The sequence below is a fragment of the Telmatherina bonti genome (assembly GCF_933228915.1).
Source record: "Telmatherina bonti genome assembly, chromosome: 14".
Taxonomy (NCBI): Eukaryota; Metazoa; Chordata; class Actinopteri; order Atheriniformes; family Telmatherinidae; genus Telmatherina; species Telmatherina bonti.
This window is the reverse complement of record NC_136612.1, coordinates 9,897,963-9,915,347: the sequence shown is the minus strand read 5'-3', so window position 1 is coordinate 9,915,347 and position 17,385 is coordinate 9,897,963. Positions and strand designations below refer to the sequence as shown.

General features: G+C 42.3%; 1 protein-coding gene across 1 annotated transcript in view; it reads right to left on the bottom strand.

Moving 5' to 3' along the window:
• Window positions 1–1,486: 1,486 nt before the first annotated feature.
• Window positions 1,487–17,385, bottom strand: part of LOC306765259 (protein NLRC3-like) — a gene marked incomplete at both ends in the record, with an annotated part of 28,549 nt that continues 12,650 nt past the window's right edge. Inside the window, 4 exons of the mRNA XM_079252663.1 lie at window positions 1,487–1,676; window positions 3,373–3,543; window positions 4,734–4,907; window positions 13,206–13,382. Coding sequence (XP_079108789.1) covers window positions 1,487–1,676; window positions 3,373–3,543; window positions 4,734–4,907; window positions 13,206–13,382 — 712 coding nt within the window. The remainder of the gene's footprint in view (window positions 1,677–3,372; window positions 3,544–4,733; window positions 4,908–13,205; window positions 13,383–17,385) is intronic.

Here is a 17,385-nt window from a genome sequence, read left to right as displayed (position 1 = left end):
TGTTGAGGTGAGCCAGTTAGAGTGTCTCCAGGACTTTCATGATATGAGATGTCAGGGCAACTGGTCTGTAGTCACTTGGTTCAGCTGGTTGTGTTTTTTTTAGGCACTGGAACAAGGCAGGAGGTTTGCCACAGCACTGGGACTCTATTTTGTCTCAGACTGGTGTTGAAAAGGTGCTGGAGAATCGGACATAGTTGTTTTGAGCAGGTCTTGAGAACTCTGGGACTGACACCATCTGGACCTGCAGCCTTATTCTGGTTCAGTTTCTCAAGTTGCTTCTTAGCCTGATTGCAGGAGACATGTCTCATGTCATCTCCATGAGATTCACAGAGGATGTTCCGGTCGTTAGCCTCAAAGCCTCCTTTAGGAGCATCTTCAGCTTCAGCAGACCAAATTTTGATAGTCTTTGTGATGACTGGTTGCTGCTGAACGAACGGCTTGTAGGTGGAGGTGAGAAGAACCAGATTATGGTCAGATGTTCCTAAAGGAGGCAGGGCAGAACAACTGTATCCATTATTTGCATAAAATAAGTCCAGCATCTTATTTTATCTGGTGGAGCAGGTGACAAACTGTTGGAATGTTGGTAGAGTTGCAGTGAGGGAGATGTTGAAGTCTCCGGAGATCGCCATAAAAGAGTTTGGATGCTATGTTTTTAGCCGAGCTACGACAAAGCTGATGACGTCACAGGCTGTGTCTGGTGTGGCACCAGGTATTATATAAACTGCTACTAGAATAACACAAATAAACTCTCTGGGTAAATATTATGGACAGAAGTTCGTGGCTAACAGTTTGATGTCCCTTGTGCATATCTTCTCCTTGACAGTAATATGTCCAGGATGACACCAGTGCTGGTTTACCAGCACTGCAATTCCACCACCCATTAGCTTTCCGCTGTGTTGTCCACCGTAGTTTGCATGGACCATTTTGAAGCCTGGTCAGGGATGTGTTCATACAGCCATGACTCAGTGAAGCACATAATACTGCTCTCTGTATTCATTCTGAGACCTTGTTAGCATCTCGAGCTTGTCCGTTTTGTTAGCTAGCGATCTCACATTACCCATTAGGACGGTTGGGAGAAATGGTTTAAATCTCCATCACTTTGTCCTATGGCTCCCTCCAGCTCTGCATCCTCTACTCTTTCTTTTCAACTCCATCAGGATTTGATGGATAATCCTGATTTGGGACAGTTTAATTGTAAACAAGTCTTTCGTTGCCATGGAGACTCATCATAACAAGTCTTGAAAGAGCCAAAAATATGCAGAAAAATCTTTCTTGCAGCACACCCTTCGAACCGGCATGAAATCCTCAGAAAAAAAGACTTAATTTGAAAATATATCTATGTGAGAAGAGTTTGTACTAAAAAAAAAAAAAATCAAGCTAGCAAGTCAGAGCTACAGCAATTTGCTGCCATCAGACAGCGCAATCTAGAATGGAATGAAAATACCAGCTGTGTTCAGTATGATACGGCTGAGAGCCGTATGGACCTCTATCCCTCTACTGACCTCAGAGTCTCCAGTTTGTTCTGTGGATTCTTCACAAGATCAAGCAGCTGCTGAACATCTGATGCCTGTAGGTTGTTCCACTGCAGGTCCAGTTCAGTCAGATGTGAGGGGTTGGACTTCAGCGCTGAGGCCAGACAATCACAGCTGAGTTTTGACAACCTGCAGGCCTGCAATCTGAATAAAAAATTAAATCCGTGGGCTGAAGCCAACAAGATACAAGTTAATACAAACAGAAGCAGAGAAGAAGAGTTCTCATCCATATTAATGACAGACTGCAGCTCCACCAGAATCTCCACTAAATGCTCCATCCATAACTAACTCATATTGTGCAGCCAAATTAAGTTTTTGAAAGAAAACCCATATAGATTAATTTAAAAGGAATAGGTGAAAATTCATGGAAATGCAGGAGTAAATAAAATGGAAATAAAATGTATTTATTAATGTTAAAGGCAAAAAAGCTGATGTCAAATATTTCTTCTACTAATTGAAACAAACTTAAGAATTGACAGAAGCAGATCATCTGATGAGCAGACAAAATGAATGATGTCCACACTCCATCCTTTTGTGCTGCATGTTTCTGTGCAGGCTTGGACCACATGGGGGTTACATGACATAATGAAGTTTCAGGGAACACGTAAAAAATGGTGGCAGCTAAACAGAACATTACTGTGTCAGGTATGTTTTTGTTGGAAACTGGAAGAGTTCAGGATCATTGAGCATTTCAATGGTCAGAAGGTTCAATATGATATTTGAATTTCCCCTCAGGGATGAATAAATTATCTTTAATTCAATTTGATTGATAAAAAGAAAATTTTCGGGCAAACAGTTTCTGCGCATAACAAGCGTTACAACTGATTGATTCACTTTACAGAGCTTCTATGTAAACATGTCAGCTGGAATCTCTCATCAGATTGACTTCAATCAAATTAAACATTAGTCCACGTAAATGCAGCTATTGTGAGGGTACTTTGTGAAAATACTCTGGTACTTATTTACTGTTTGCTTTTGAAAGATCTTTGTGTCGTTAAAATGTGCGAGGAGGGAAAAGAAAACCTGTTTATGGAAATATTGTGATGAGTGTTGCTGGAGGTAGGCTGGAGGGCAGTGTGTGTAAAGACTATGACCATAAACACCAGTAGGTTGATTTTTATAAAACCAAATATCTTCCCCCCTCTGGCCAATAAAAAAAGTCCAAACCCCCTCAAATCTATCCACACTGAGCGCCCCTAATCCTATCCAATCAGAATAACCCTCTGTCTCACAACATCAGTTCCACAAAACAAAACGTGCCTAAAACATGATATGGTTAGGTGGTGGAAAATAACTGTCCTTCATCTTGTACTTCGCATATGTTCGTCTGTGCGCCTGCACAAAAGATAACACCAACAAAAATTTGAGGATATTCATGCTGATAAAAACAAAAGTCACACAGATGACATCATCGTATTTTTTTATTTGCAGACAGTGAAGTTTCAAAACCTAAAAAGCTGGTTTTATATGTCCACATTGAGATGTGCAAATGGAGTATTTGCAAATCCCCTTGAGGACAGTCAGGTGATAACTGATTGTTGTTCTGAATAAAACAACGTAAAGTGTACCTATCTTCCTCAACTTTTTTCTGCTTCATTTCATTCAGTGATGGTGGGGAGTTGCTTCATATCAGCTGATTCATTAGTATATGATTGTTATTTCAGCTATAGATATTCACTAATGCTCAAAGTCTAAAGGCATCAATCAATGGTTATTTTCTGTCTGACAGAATCAAAGTCTTCTGCTTTTAATCCATCACTTTAGGAACTAAATCCCAGATGAAGAAAACAGGCTTCACATTGTATTTATCTCATGAAACAAATCAAATATGGTGCCTCACCTCAGAGTCTCCAGTCTGCAGTGTGAACCCGTCAGAAATCCACAAAGATCTTTAACATCAGCCACGATGTTGAACCTGTACAGATCGAGTTCTCTCAGGTGGGGTGAGTTGAACTTCAGAGCTGAGGTCAGTGAAGCACAGCTAATCTCTGACAAACTGCAGTTCCACAATCTGAATAAAGATTAAATGCTGTGAGCTGAAGCCAATAGGATGCAGGTTAAAACAGTCCAACAGAAAAATTGAATGACAACATGTTGCTGCTGCAATAAAGACACAGTGGCTTCAATCAGTGAGTTCTCTCATGAACAGACATGACTGATTCTACCAGCTGAACTTGATGAAAAAAGTCTTGAGAGTCTGATAATGGTTGCAGGACACACACTGAAGCACGTTTCCAACACTGCAGCTCTGAGAGACAGCAGATTGTGCTTACTGTGAACTGACTAAATTAAAGGAAACACTGGAAATAAAAAAAAAGGATGCCAGGAGAAACAACTTCACTAATTGGGATAATTAAGACTTTACTCAGCATTTTAGTCAGGTGAGAGAAACATGCATCCCTGGAGATCAGCTGTGTCTTTCATCAAGCAGCTGTCAAACATGTTTAACTTTCGATGGCTATCTGAAAATGTCTGTTACTGAGTAAACCTGCAAGACGACTCAGTGGCTGTGTCAGCATGCATAATACACGGAGAGAAACATGTTCGCATAAGAGTGATCATGTCAATGTGTCCCTGCCTACACTAAGGTCAGAGGTCAGCCAGGAAGACACCAAAACCTCAACAAAAGACAGCCACTCCCAAGAATAGACCCCAGCCACCCAATCCTGAAGTCAGCCCGGCAACTGGCCACAAGGAGGCAGAGGGAGGCCCCAGCCAGAACCCCCAACAGTCAGTGAGCACAAGCCTCAGGAGGCTAAGACCAGCAAATGCCGACCCTGCCCGGTACCGGCTACCCAGGAAAGACAGGACACAGGCCCCAGGGAGCACCAAGAGACTGAGAATCTGCATGCACAACCATGTTAAGGATGGTGAAGGGGTGACATCCTACAACCTAAACACCTCAAAAGGAGTGGGTGTAAAATGAGTCAATTCCTGTTGCCAAGTCAAAATATTATTATATGGTTATGGAAAAATATTGTCTGACTTGTGTGTTTTACTGCTTAAAATGTTGATTATAGCTGAAAGAGTCAGTTTTGTTAGTATTCCAATGAAACTTTTTGGTGAGCTAAACAAAATGTATTAAGCCCCTGAAGAAGAAATTATATTTATTATATAACGTCAGCTTTACGTCCACAATTTAGTTTCAATACAGCTTCTCAGATTATATTAATAGAAATACACAAGTGAAATGTGTCTGACCTCAGAGTCTCCAGTCTGCAGTTTGGACTCTCCATGAAAACACACAGCTGCTTCACATCCGAATCCTTCAGATTTTTGTCACTCAGGTCCACTTTTATCAGATCAGTAGGGTCTTTCTTTAGAGCTGAGGCCAGAGAACAACAGCTGATCTCTGACAAACTGAGGCTCTCAAATCTAAATAAACAAATTGACAATATACAAATAAGGAAAGTAAATGTGAATGAAATGTAATCACGTTTTTTTCTGCCATAAAAATGTGTAAAAGACTAAAGTTGTTTAATGTGTTTGTTGTGATCCCATTCCCTGGTGGGTGTGGCTGGCATCCTGGCACCTGGATCAGCACCTGATCTTCATTACAGCAATCAGCAACAGCAGTACTTAAGACCAGCTCAGCCTGCTGTTCATCGGCAGATTGTTGAATGCGAGATTCTGCTTGTTTGCCAGCCAGCCAGCCAGCCAGCCAGCCAGCCAGCCAGCCAGCCAGCCAGCCAGCCAGCCAGCCAGCCAGCCAGCCAGCCAGGTCCACCATGGAGCCAGCCAGCCTGCTCGCTTCCCAGCCAGTCGGTTCGCCTCATTGCTTGTCTGCCCGCCTGCCTGCTAACCTGTCTTCCGCATTCGTCTCGGAGATCATCTGGACCCAGAGAGGGAGAATAAAATCTTGTTTCAAACTCTGAGCAGAGTCCGCATCTGAATTCTACTTACCTGACGTCAGCATAACAGAACAATCTGGCCACTAATGGATTCAGTGGACTCAAACCCGGAAGTCGCCCCTGACTGACTCCAACAAACCCTTTCAGGTCAGAACGCTCGTCTCGCTCGGCATGAGCAAATGATGTTGACATTGGATCAGTATTACCACACTATACTCTCACAGCTTGCCCAACTGACCACACGTCGCTGGATTGGCCCATCCTGCACCTCCCCAGCAGCCGATCCCTGACGCATCTGCACTTCAACCCGATCAAGCAGTCACAGTAAGAGAGACACACATCCCGGATCCCAAGCCTTACACTGGGGATTTGGGTAAATGTAGAGGATTCCTCCTCCAATGCTCCATTGTGTTTGACGAGAAGCCGCTTACTTATGCCAACAATAGATCCAAGGTTTCACATATTATTGGACTCCTGGAGGGAAAGGCACTGGCTTGGGCTGAGGCGGCATTTGACCTGCAGGGTTTCAAACACTTGTCTTATTCCTCCTTTGTCGAGGAGATGAAGAAGGTCTTTGATCATCCAATAAGAGGCCGAGAATCAGTTAAGCATCTCCTTAATCTCCTTAATCCACCATTCTAGGGATAAGTTTGGAATCTCTTTCTTCCCCTGTGTCTGCACAGGCTTTGATTGGCAGCCTTCTTTACTCCATAACCCAACAGTCCATCCCCGTAAGACTGATAGTCTCTGGTAACCACCAAACGTCATTCCTTTCTTCACTGTTGACTCACCCAAGTCTCTGCTGGTCTTGGGTCACCCCTGGCTGTCTTTACACAACCCGCACCTTGACTGGCGAACCGGGAGAATTATTAATTGGAGCACTTTTTGTCATGCCACCTGTCTTCACTCAGCTATTCCCTTAACCTCATCCTTTTCTGGTCATCGACCTGCTTCCCCAGACCTGTCTGCAGTCCCCACAGTGTATCACGACCTGATGGAGGTTTTCAGCAAGGATAAAGCTGTAGCACTGCCACCTCACCTTATGATTGCGTCATTGATTTGCTCCCAGGTGCCCCGCTACCTACCAGCCGACTTTATAATATATCCCATCCTGAGACGGAGGCCATGGATAAGTACATCTCAGATTCTCTTGCTGCTGGATTGATCAGGCCTTCATCTTCACCCCTAGGAGCTGGTTTCTTCTTTCCATCCAAGAAGGATGGCTCACTTAGGCCCTGCATTAACTACCAGGGATTAAATGCAATCAGTTAAGAACAAGTATCCTTTGCCCTTACTAGAGTCAGTTTTCAATTCCCTACATGGCGCCACAATCTTCACTAAGCTTGAACTTCGCAATGCATACCACTTAGTCAGAATAAAGGAGGGAGATGAATGGAACACAGCGTTTAGGACTCCCCTTGGCCATTTTGAGTACCAGGTTATGCCGTTCGGCTTGTGTAATGCTCCTGCAGTGTTTCAGGCTCTGGTAAATGACGTGTTGAGAGATCTCCTTAACCGCTTTGTCTTTGTCTACCTAGACGACATCCTCATTTTCTCCAAAGACCAGTCTGAGCATATTCAACACGTCCGACTTGTCCTACAGAGACTTTTGGAAAACCGCTTTTTCGTCAAAGCCGAGAAGTGTGACTTTCATAAGAATACCGTCTCATTCCTTGGAAACATCTTTGAAACTGGGCAGGTCAGAGCAGACCCAGAGAAGGTCAAGGCGGTTGCAGATTGGCCCACTCCCACCTCTGTGAAACAACTGCAACGCTTCCTGGGATTTGCTAACTTCTACCGCCCTTTCATACGAAACTATAGTCACACTGCAACCCCTCTCACTTGTCTTACCTCTCCATCAATTCCCTTTACCTGGTCTGAATCTGCAGAGCAGGCTTTCCTTAAGCTGAGAGAATTATTCACCACAGCCCCTGTTCTCCTCCACCCGGATCTCAGTTGTCAATTTGTGGTAGAAGTAGATGCCTCAGACATAGGAGGCACTCATCCTGTCTGGCTTGCCACCCTGGATCCACACGCACACTCTCTCTCATTAAGCGTAGGTTTTGGTGGCCCACGATGGAAAGGGATGCTCAGGAGTTTGTAGCAGCCTGCACCACTTGTGCACGGAGTAAGGCTTTACATAGACCACCAACCGGACTTCTACGCCCCTTACCTGTTCCTAGTCAGCCTTGGTCCCACATTGCTTTGGACTTTGTTACTGGCCTTCCTGTCTCCAGAGGTAACGATACGATATTGACCGTGGTTGACCGCTTTTCTAAACCCGTGCATTTTGTTGCCCTCCCTAAACTCCCCTCAGCTAAGAAGACAGCTGACTTACTGGTTCATCAAGTTTTTCGGCTCCATGGACTTCCCGCAGACATTGTATCTGACAGAGGACCCCAGTTCACATCACAGGTATGGCAAGCTTTTTGTCAGTCTATTGGAGCCACACGGAATCTGTCATCAGGATTTCACCCTCAAACCAATGGTCAGGCGGAAAGGACCAACCAGGACTTGGAGACTGCCCTTCAGTGTGTGGCTGAATCAAACCCATCATCTTGGAGCGAACATCTGGACTGGGTTGAGTATGCACACAATTCTCTCACCTCCTCTGCCTCTGGATTGTCCCCTTTTGAGTGCTCCCTAGGGTAACAGCCACCACTGTTCCCCCCCCACCCCCCAGGAGACTGAGGTTTCTGTGCCATCTGTCCAGCTTCATATCCGCCGCTGTCGACGGGTTTGGCGGAACGCTCGGGCAGCGCTTCTCCGAACAAGGGAACGGAACGGGCGCCAAGCGGATCGTCATCGGACTCCTGCACCCAGTTATTTCCCTGGTCAGAAGGTTTGGCTTTCGTCCAGGAACATTCCTTTGAGGACCAATGCCAGGAAGCTGACTCCTCGTTACTTGGGCCCCTTCGAAATCCAACGTGTCATCAACCCTACAGTGGTTCAACTAAAGCTCCCCAGTTCCATGCAGGTCAATCCCTCCTTCCATGTCTCCCAACTTAAACATGTTTCGTCCAGTCCCCTGGTCCCTCCTTCCAGGCCCCCTCCTCCTGCCCGGCTTGTGGCTGGTCGCCCGGCCTACACGGTCCGATGTCTCCTGGATGTGCGTCGTCGTCGGGGTTTCCAGTTCCTGGTTGACTGGGAGGGGTATGGTCCTGAGGAGCGTGCCTGGGTCCCTCGCTCTTTTATTCTAGATGCTTCCCTGGTCCGGGACTTTCGCCAGGCTCATCCTGACCAGTTTCCGTCGCCTGGTGGCTCCCGTTGAGGGGGGGGGGGGGGGGGGGGGTACTGTTGTGATCCCATTCCATGGTGGGCGTGGCTGGCATCCTGGCACCTGGATCAGCACCTGATCTTCATTTCAGCAACAGCAGTACTTAAGACCAGCTCAGCCTGCTGTTCATCGGCAGATTGTTGAATGCCCTGCGAGATTCTGCTTGTTTGCCTGCCTGCCTGCAAGCCAGCCAGCCCGCCAGCCAGCCAGCCAGCCAGCCAGCCAGCCAGCCAGGTCCACCATGGAGCCAGCCAGCCGGCTCGCTTCCCAGCCAGTCGGTTAGCTTCCTCGCTTGTCTGCCCGCCTGCTAACCTGTCTTCCGCATTTGTCTCGGAGATCATCTGAACCCAGAGAGGGAGAATAAAATCTTGTTTCAAACTCTGAGCAGAGTTTGCATCTGAATTCTACTTACCTGACGTCAGCATAACAGTGTTTGTATTTTATTTCAATGTAATCAACAAAATAATAAAAAAATGGATGATGATAAATTTGGCCTAATTATTAACAAACTAAAATGTCAGATATAGAACAGCTCCAATCACTAAAAATTACCTTAAAATCTTCAGTTTATTGTTTGGACTCTCTACAAGCTCAAACAACTCCTTCACATCAGCTTCCTGCAAGTTGTTATATCTCAAGTCCAGCTCTGTAAGATGGGATGGGTTGGACTTCAGAGCCGACACCAGAGAATCACAGCTGATCTTTGACAACCTGCACCACTCGAGTCTGAGAAAACAGAAAAACTGAGCTGAAACCAACAGGATGCAGGTTGAAACAGTCAAACAAACCTAATGAAAAATACAAAGCGCAGCAGTCTTTCTTTGAGGTTTGTAAACAAATAAGGAAAATGCTTTATTAAGGATTTGGATTGGGAAGCAACTTTTTCTACTCCTTACACATATGGAAACCCCAACAGTTACAACAGGGTGCAATTTGTGAACTATAGCTCTGCCTTTGGTTCTAATAATTCAATACAGCTGGTCAGGAAACTCCAGTCACTGGGCGAATGACTCCTATGTTTCTGGAATAAAGACATTATGAGTAATAGATCTCAACATGTCAGGAACCAGAGTTCCTCCACCACCGCTCTCAGGGCTGGGGTCCCCGAAGGTTGTGTTCTTAGTCCAGCTCTTTATCCATGACTGCATTGCCTCCCATAACTCCAACACAGTCATCAAATTTGTAGGTGGCACGACTATTGTGGGTTGAATAACAAGTAACACAGAAACAGCCCACAGAGAATAGGTCCAATCTCTGAGTACCAGCTGCAAAACAGCCTCCTTCTAAATATCAAGACAGAAGAAATGATAACTGACTTTAAGAAAAGCAAAGGAATACACCATGACAGTCTATGTATCAATGGTAGAAAGTAGAAAAAATCTCAAGTTTTAAGTTCCTGGGCATACAAACTGCTGAGCTACACACCATCTGCATTATTTGAGCCAACAAACACTTTTTCACTGAAAGAAGCTAAAAAGTTGTCAGCTTCCCCAGAAGTTCCTTATCAGACTTCATCAGTTGTGGAACAAATTAAGTGACAGTATGAAATTAAGTCCAACTCTTATCAAATTTAAAATTATTTTAAAAAATCACACAATACAAACGTACAGGACAGAAATATTTTGAATGATGTATGATGTACATGCATGTATGTGTAGAAATTTATGTACATGTAAATGTGAGTATGTATACAATTATATGCATGTGCAATTTAAATTTGTTGAATTATAACAAATCTGAGAAATCTATGAAATGACTGACTTACGACATACGGTGGCTGCTATGTAGATTCCTAATTAATTTATATACTGTATGTATATTTTCTTTCTCTACATTAATTCATGTGCTATTTTTTATATAACAGGGGTAGATAATATAAGAATTTTTCTTTTTCCTGCTCCTTTTCGAGTATGGTGGTGCATTGTGTTATGTACTGTTTTGTTTTGTACTGTATAGTCTTGTTTGCTTTTGTATGACCATGTGAGAAATAAAAAAAAAAATAAACTAAACTAAAACCGTGTACAACAGAGAGCATACTAACTAATTAACTGTTGGACTGTGTGGCTGCAGAAAAAAAGGGAACCTGTGACAGGTTGGGAGGACAGCTGAGCAGATTGTTGACGCTTCCTTATTGGATCTGGGCAACATCCATAATGGCCGGTTGCTCACATCCTGTGAAACACCACACACCCTAGGAATTCCCTCTTGAACACACTTCCTTCAAGCAGACTCAGAACCCCCAAAACACAAATGGGTATAGAAAAGCCACAATGGCTCAAGTGAACTGACCTCAGAGTCTCCAGTTGGCAGTTTGGACTCTCCAGTCCATCACACAGCTTCTTAACACCCGAATCTTCCAGCCAGATGTTAGTGAGGTGTAACTCTGTCAGATGGGATGGATTGGACCACAAAGCTGAGGCAATAACTTCACAGTCAGCCTCAGAGAATGTACAAAATTCAAGTCTGTAATCAGAGAAAATTGAGTCAGTTTTAATAAAGGAGAATCTGAATTATAAATAGACTGACTAAAAGTGATGACAAAAACATTTTGTGAAAATGTTTTTATCTGTGATTCATCTCATCCCATCTCTGTTTGAAATTACACAAATTTTTCCAGTTTCTCTCAGACCTGCAGACATTTAACATAATCATTGTTTCTTAATTGGCAGATGAAGGAGGGAAAATAAAAGTTACATTACATATTCAATTCAACTTTATTTGTATTGGGCCAATTCACAATGTCATGTCAGGTCACTCCACAGACAAATCACTAGATCCAATCCAATTAGTATTCACAAAAGCTGATTAATGATAAATAAGAACCTCGCAAAGGGAACTAATTATATTGAAGCTTGATATTGATTTAATTCCAATCCTGAGCTGCACAGAGAAATGGGCTACAGTGGAAGGAAAGAACTCCTTCTTGTTAACAAGAAGGAAAACCTTCAGCAGAACCAGGTCTGGGAGGGCAGCCATCTGTCGTAACCATGTTGCCTTTGATTTTTCCATAAGTTTCTGATGTTGCTTTAAAAAAAAAAAAAAAAAAAAAAAAAAAAAGTTTTTTGTGCTAAATAATTTCTTCAATTAAATTACATAAAGAAAATATCTAAATGACTGGGTGATTCATTCTGTTTCCTTCAGAGTGGTGGACAGCAGCATTGTTTGTTTGTTGTGTGTCATGAGCAGCCAAACAAAGAAGATCTCTGTTTGGCTCTCCGAGAGATAACTTCATTTACTGCAGTTTATGAAGACATTTTGGAAAGAACTTGAAGCATTCATGATGAGGAAACAGATTTGCCAGGTCTGAGCCTCTGAGAACCCCAGCGCAATTTAAATGAAATTATGATAATAAGATGTGGAATCAGCAGGCAAAGATCTTCTCGTCATGACATGAAACAATATCACTTTCCTGAACTGCTGTCAATAGCAAATCCGGGCTGCAACTGGGTTCAATATCACAATTTAAGAATCCACATCTGGCCAAGAGCCAGTTTCGTTGTGGCCAAGATCTGAAAAAAACGGATCCAGACCAGTATTGGCCCGTTATGCTAAAGGGCACTGGCCCGGATCTATAATACGGATCTTGGCCAGATCTTTAGTGAACATCAGGCTGGATCTAGGCCAAAAGATTTTTGCTATCTGGGATATGACCAGAATGAATCCATTGATGGGTGTAGAGACTTTTGTTGTATGATAGTCAAGTGATGAGTAGGCCGAGAAAAATGATCGCTCTGCCTCCTCATCCAGCAGAGGGAGGTTTTTGAGTGAATTCTGCATTGACAGGAAGGGTAGCTGTGGAGTAGCTTTTTGGATGGATCCAGGTCTCAGTAAGAGTTAGGACCTGAATATTTGAGAGACTCATCAATAAACTGATAAATTCTTTATTTACTGTGGACTGACAGTTCCAGAGATTGAAGGTTAAAGCAGATGAGGCAGGTGTAAATGACATTGGATGGAACAAGTTTTTGCGGGTTGTGTTGTCAATGGGAGACATGTCTCAGTCTGTACCCACATTTGACCAGGATGGGTTTGTGGCACATCATGTATTATTAGCTTAGTTGTCTTATGCTCATCTGTGCTTAGTGGACTGACACATGTGGACTTGCAGTTGTTTATCCTTTGTTGTCTTAACCCAAAGTTGGCTGATACGATGGTTGATGCTTCAGCGCAACTCTGCCACTTAAGTACCTGCAGTTGACACAGCTCATTTCACTTTGATTGATTGCAATTGGCTGAAAATGCCTCTTTCAACTTGCCCCAAGCAGTAAACAAGAAGCGTGACCCATGTAAGGGCTTGTTCTACTTGTTCAATGCTTTTTCAGTGCTTCTGATAATTATTTCAGCCATAGATATTCACTAATGCTCAATGTCTGTCAGTATCTTCAGTGATAATATATTAGTTTCTGTTTGACAGAATCAGTCTACTGGTTATATTTCATAAACCACCATTTCATGAACTACAGTAAACACCAGAAGAGGAAAATAGAGCAGTGCAACTTTTACGTTGTATTGATCTCATTAAACATTTAAAACAAGGTGTCTGACCTCAGAGTCTCCAGTCTGCTGTGTGGACTCTTCAGAAATCCACCAAGATCTTTATAACCAGCAACCGTCACGTTCTTGTTCCAGTTCAGATCGAGTTCTTTCAGATGGGATGTGTTGGACATCATAGCTGAGGTCAGTGAAGCACAGCCGATCTCTGACAAGCTGCTGCTCTTCAGTCTGAATAAAGAATAAAAGCTGTGAGCTGAGGTCAACAGGATGCCGGTTAGAATAGTCAAACAGAACCAGAGAAGAAGAATTTTCATTATTAATGACAACATGCTGCTGCTTCAATAACAATATAGTGACTTTAATCACACTGACTTCTCAGTGACTGACATGAGTGATTCTTCTGGCGGAACTAGATGAAAAAAGATGCAAGAGTGATAATGGTGAAAAGACACACACACACTTAAACACGTTTCCAATGCAGATGTGAATGCGGCAGATTCTCAGCTTGGGGTAAATGGCCTGTTATTGAAAGCAAACACTGGACTAATTAGCATATCAGTCCAGATGTTGCTCATCAAAGCTGTTTCTGGATGGAGCTGAACTGGCTCGCAATGTTTCTTTACATAGGAACTCCAAGTAAAAGTGAAGTTTGTGTCTTTGGGAAATCAGAGTTGAAAATCTGGAAAAAATTAAAATTAAAATTTTCTGCTTTTAACTGCACATTGTTATTTTCACTTTAAACCATTTGTCTCTGATCAGAGCTTAATGATGTTGGCTGTTTCTCAATTCAGGGTCTGCACACTTCCAAGTGCACAGATCACATAGGCTACAAAGTGTTCTACGTAGTCTGCACATTTCAAAGTGTGCTCACTGCCGCTGAGACAGCCTATCTAGTGTATGAGAATTACCCAGAGTGCTCCAGTCCTCCGCAGCCTAGCAACTACACATGCCAAGTTGATCTAATTACTGATCCCATTGTTCCACAAAAACACAAAAATATTTTTAAAATGCCACAAATTTTAATTTTTTAAATTTGAATTTTCCTTCGTGATTAAATGACAAATGTGGAGGAGGCAGGCGGACTTGAAGAGCTCTCCTCTGGCTGACAGCTCATCCTGTCAAGATGACAATAACTTCAGTGAAAAAATAACCCTTGTTAGATAAATATATTGATTGAATTGATTGATTGAAAAAGTTTATATAGAAAATAATGAAATATAAAAACAAAAACAAGAAAAAAATAGAAATAAAAGATGAAAAAAACATTCAAAGGGAGTGGATAGAAGCATAAGCTTATATGTAATCCCACCCCAGTGATGAGCAATACAATATCAATAACAACAATATTAACCCATAGCAATACAACAGTAGCAACCCATTATATTAGTAATACCTGTATAATAATAATGATAATAATCATAATAATAATAATATCCTTTATGTCATAATCTATATGAATACAATAAGCAGTTATAGTAATAGAGCAATACAGTAATACTACCAACAATGATAATAATAATAATAATAATAATAATAAACATTACAATAACAATAGGGCCCTGCCATACGTAGTATGGCTCGGACCCTAATAATATAATTAAAAACAATAACAACATTTATATCAATAATAATAGAACTACTCAGTGTCTGTAATATGTCTTCCTTCCATAATATTTCTGTACTGCTCAATTATGTCTTTGTATATTAACTTTTTTTTTTTTTTTAAACATTTGAACACTGCCTGCGATTTTCTTCCAGCTTATTCCAGAGTTTGACCCCACAGACAGACACACAAAAACTTTTCCTGGTGCTTCTCACCAAGGGCATTTTGAATATGATGTTCCCTCACAATCTATACCCCCCACCTCTCGGACTAAAAACGTTTTTGTACATGGTGTGGTAATAAGTTCCTTCTAGTCTTAAAAATAAGTTGTGTTGTATGACAATTAACCAGATCCGGGAGTTTTAGTAACTTATGGCCCTTTTCCATTAGTATCAGCTTGTCTCAACTCAACTCGGCTCAGTTTGTAGGGTTTTCCACTAGGCCTTTGTACCAGTTAACCGTTACAGTTTTTGTAACTCCTCAGCCCAGGTTCCAAGCGAGCTGAGTCGGGTTGTGCGTGACGTCGCCAGACTGCATGCCGCCATTGATCAGGGGTGCAGCCAATCAGAGGTCAGGGTCAGGGAGCGACATCACTGGAAGAGCGACTCCAACTCGCAAGTTGTTTTTCAGTACAACATGATAAGCAATGGCGCAACAAAAGTCTGTTCTGTGGTCCAACGCTGAGGCGGAGACGTTTCTTTCTTTGGTTGCTGAAGAACGGATACAAAGGGAACTCGATGGAGCGATACGAAATGAAAAAATATTTCAAGAGCTGTCGGATTCCATGGCTACACACGGATACGAAAGGAGTTTCCAGCAGTGCCGAGAGAAGCTGAAAAAGCTCAAAAGCGACTATCGGCAGGTCAAGGACCACAACAGTCCACAATTGGATCGAATAGAAGAGACTGGAAGTGGTTCCAACAAATGGATGTGAGTTATGGTCAGCGACTGGCAAGCAATGGAAGGATGGTTGGTGTCGATTCTGCCACTGCTGCGTTGGAGAGTATATTGGTGGATGGTGAGTGGGTTTCCATTGTTTACATTAGTTATTATTTGGTGTAGAGGAGATCATACATAAATTGAAGTAATAATAACAGTAATAACAGCTAGTTAGGAATGGATGGTGGCGTTATACTCTTTAGCATTTTGTGTGACTGTTAATATCGGCTTATACCAGTTAATATCAGTTGGAGCTAAATTAGCTTTAGTGTGCTAGATAAAGCGAAAGCTAGCTAAGATGAAAACACCAGCCAAGCTAAAAGCTACAATTGGCAAGCCAACACTAGCTAAAAGCTATTGTTTCTGAATTGGTTTTATATACATTTATTATTTGTCATTTGGGTTTGTGTTTGTATCTGTTTAAGGCTGCCTTTCCCAAAACGAGGACAGTTCAACAACAAGTGTCCTCCTCGCAGACTCCCAAAACACCCTGGCACCGGCAGCTTCCTCAACACCGACACGCACCCAAACGCCAGATACGTTGAGCGGCGAGTCGCAACGTGTTATCTCTGGTAAGGAAGAACAGATTTTACGGTTTAGTCTGTAACTCTAAAGTGGATAGAGATTAACATCAGATACAGTGCTTTAAGTGGGCCGGTACGTAGTACCGGCACTTTTAAATTTAATCCCTTTGCGTACCGTTACTTTTTTTTTTTTTTTTTTTTACAGCGTAGTGTGTACCGTTACTACTTTTTACAACGTATAGTGCATACCGGGACTCGCTTCTGTGTTTACATTGAAGTGGAGTGCTTTATATGAGAGAAAAGGCAGAGGAAAAAAAACTATTGCGGCTGTAATGTTACAAACTAGAGCAGAGTTGAGTGATGGCAGTAGTACTACTTAACAGTCATTTACTACAGCAGTACTACTTAACAGTAATTTATTACACCAGAAAATGAAGGTCAGATGCTGCAAACTTAAGTGTATGGCTGGTCAGTATTTTGAGTTTTAGAAGATTATTTCTGGATTAAAGATAAGATAATATTGCATGGACCAGGCGTAATGCTTGGAAAAACATTTCACAGAGGAAAAGTGTAATAATAATAATACACTGTTAAATTAGTGTGGTAATGTGCTAAATAACTCTAGATGTAAAACTTTTGTTTTTAACCCTTTCATGCATAGTGACCCTGTAGTGGGAACCTATTTACAAGTTTTTCTCTTACAAGGGTTTTTTTTTTTTTAAAAAACCACTTCATTTTTCTTTTACAAAAATGTGAAAAATGTTGCATTGTTTTATTAATTCATGCACGAAAGGATTAATGAACTTTAAATTTATGTATTTACTTTTCAGTGTTATTTTTAATGTCCATGCAATGAATATAAATTAATTCATTAGCTTCATTTTTATTAAAATCCTTTCTTGCTGTGTGACCAGGAAAGAGGAAAAGGGCCAACTCTTCATCGGACCTTGTTGCTGTCCTCAAGGAGATGAAGAATGAAGATGAGCTGAACCGGGCCCAGCGGGATCATCACATGCAGATGCTCCTCAGTGATGCTCGTGAGGCGAGGGAGCAGGAAGCTGCTTTACGGCGTGAGGAGATGCAGCAAAATGCACAGGTTAATCAGGCATTTCTTGGAGTGTTAGGCCAGCTTGCCCAGTCACTGAGTGGTCGACGTACGTGACAC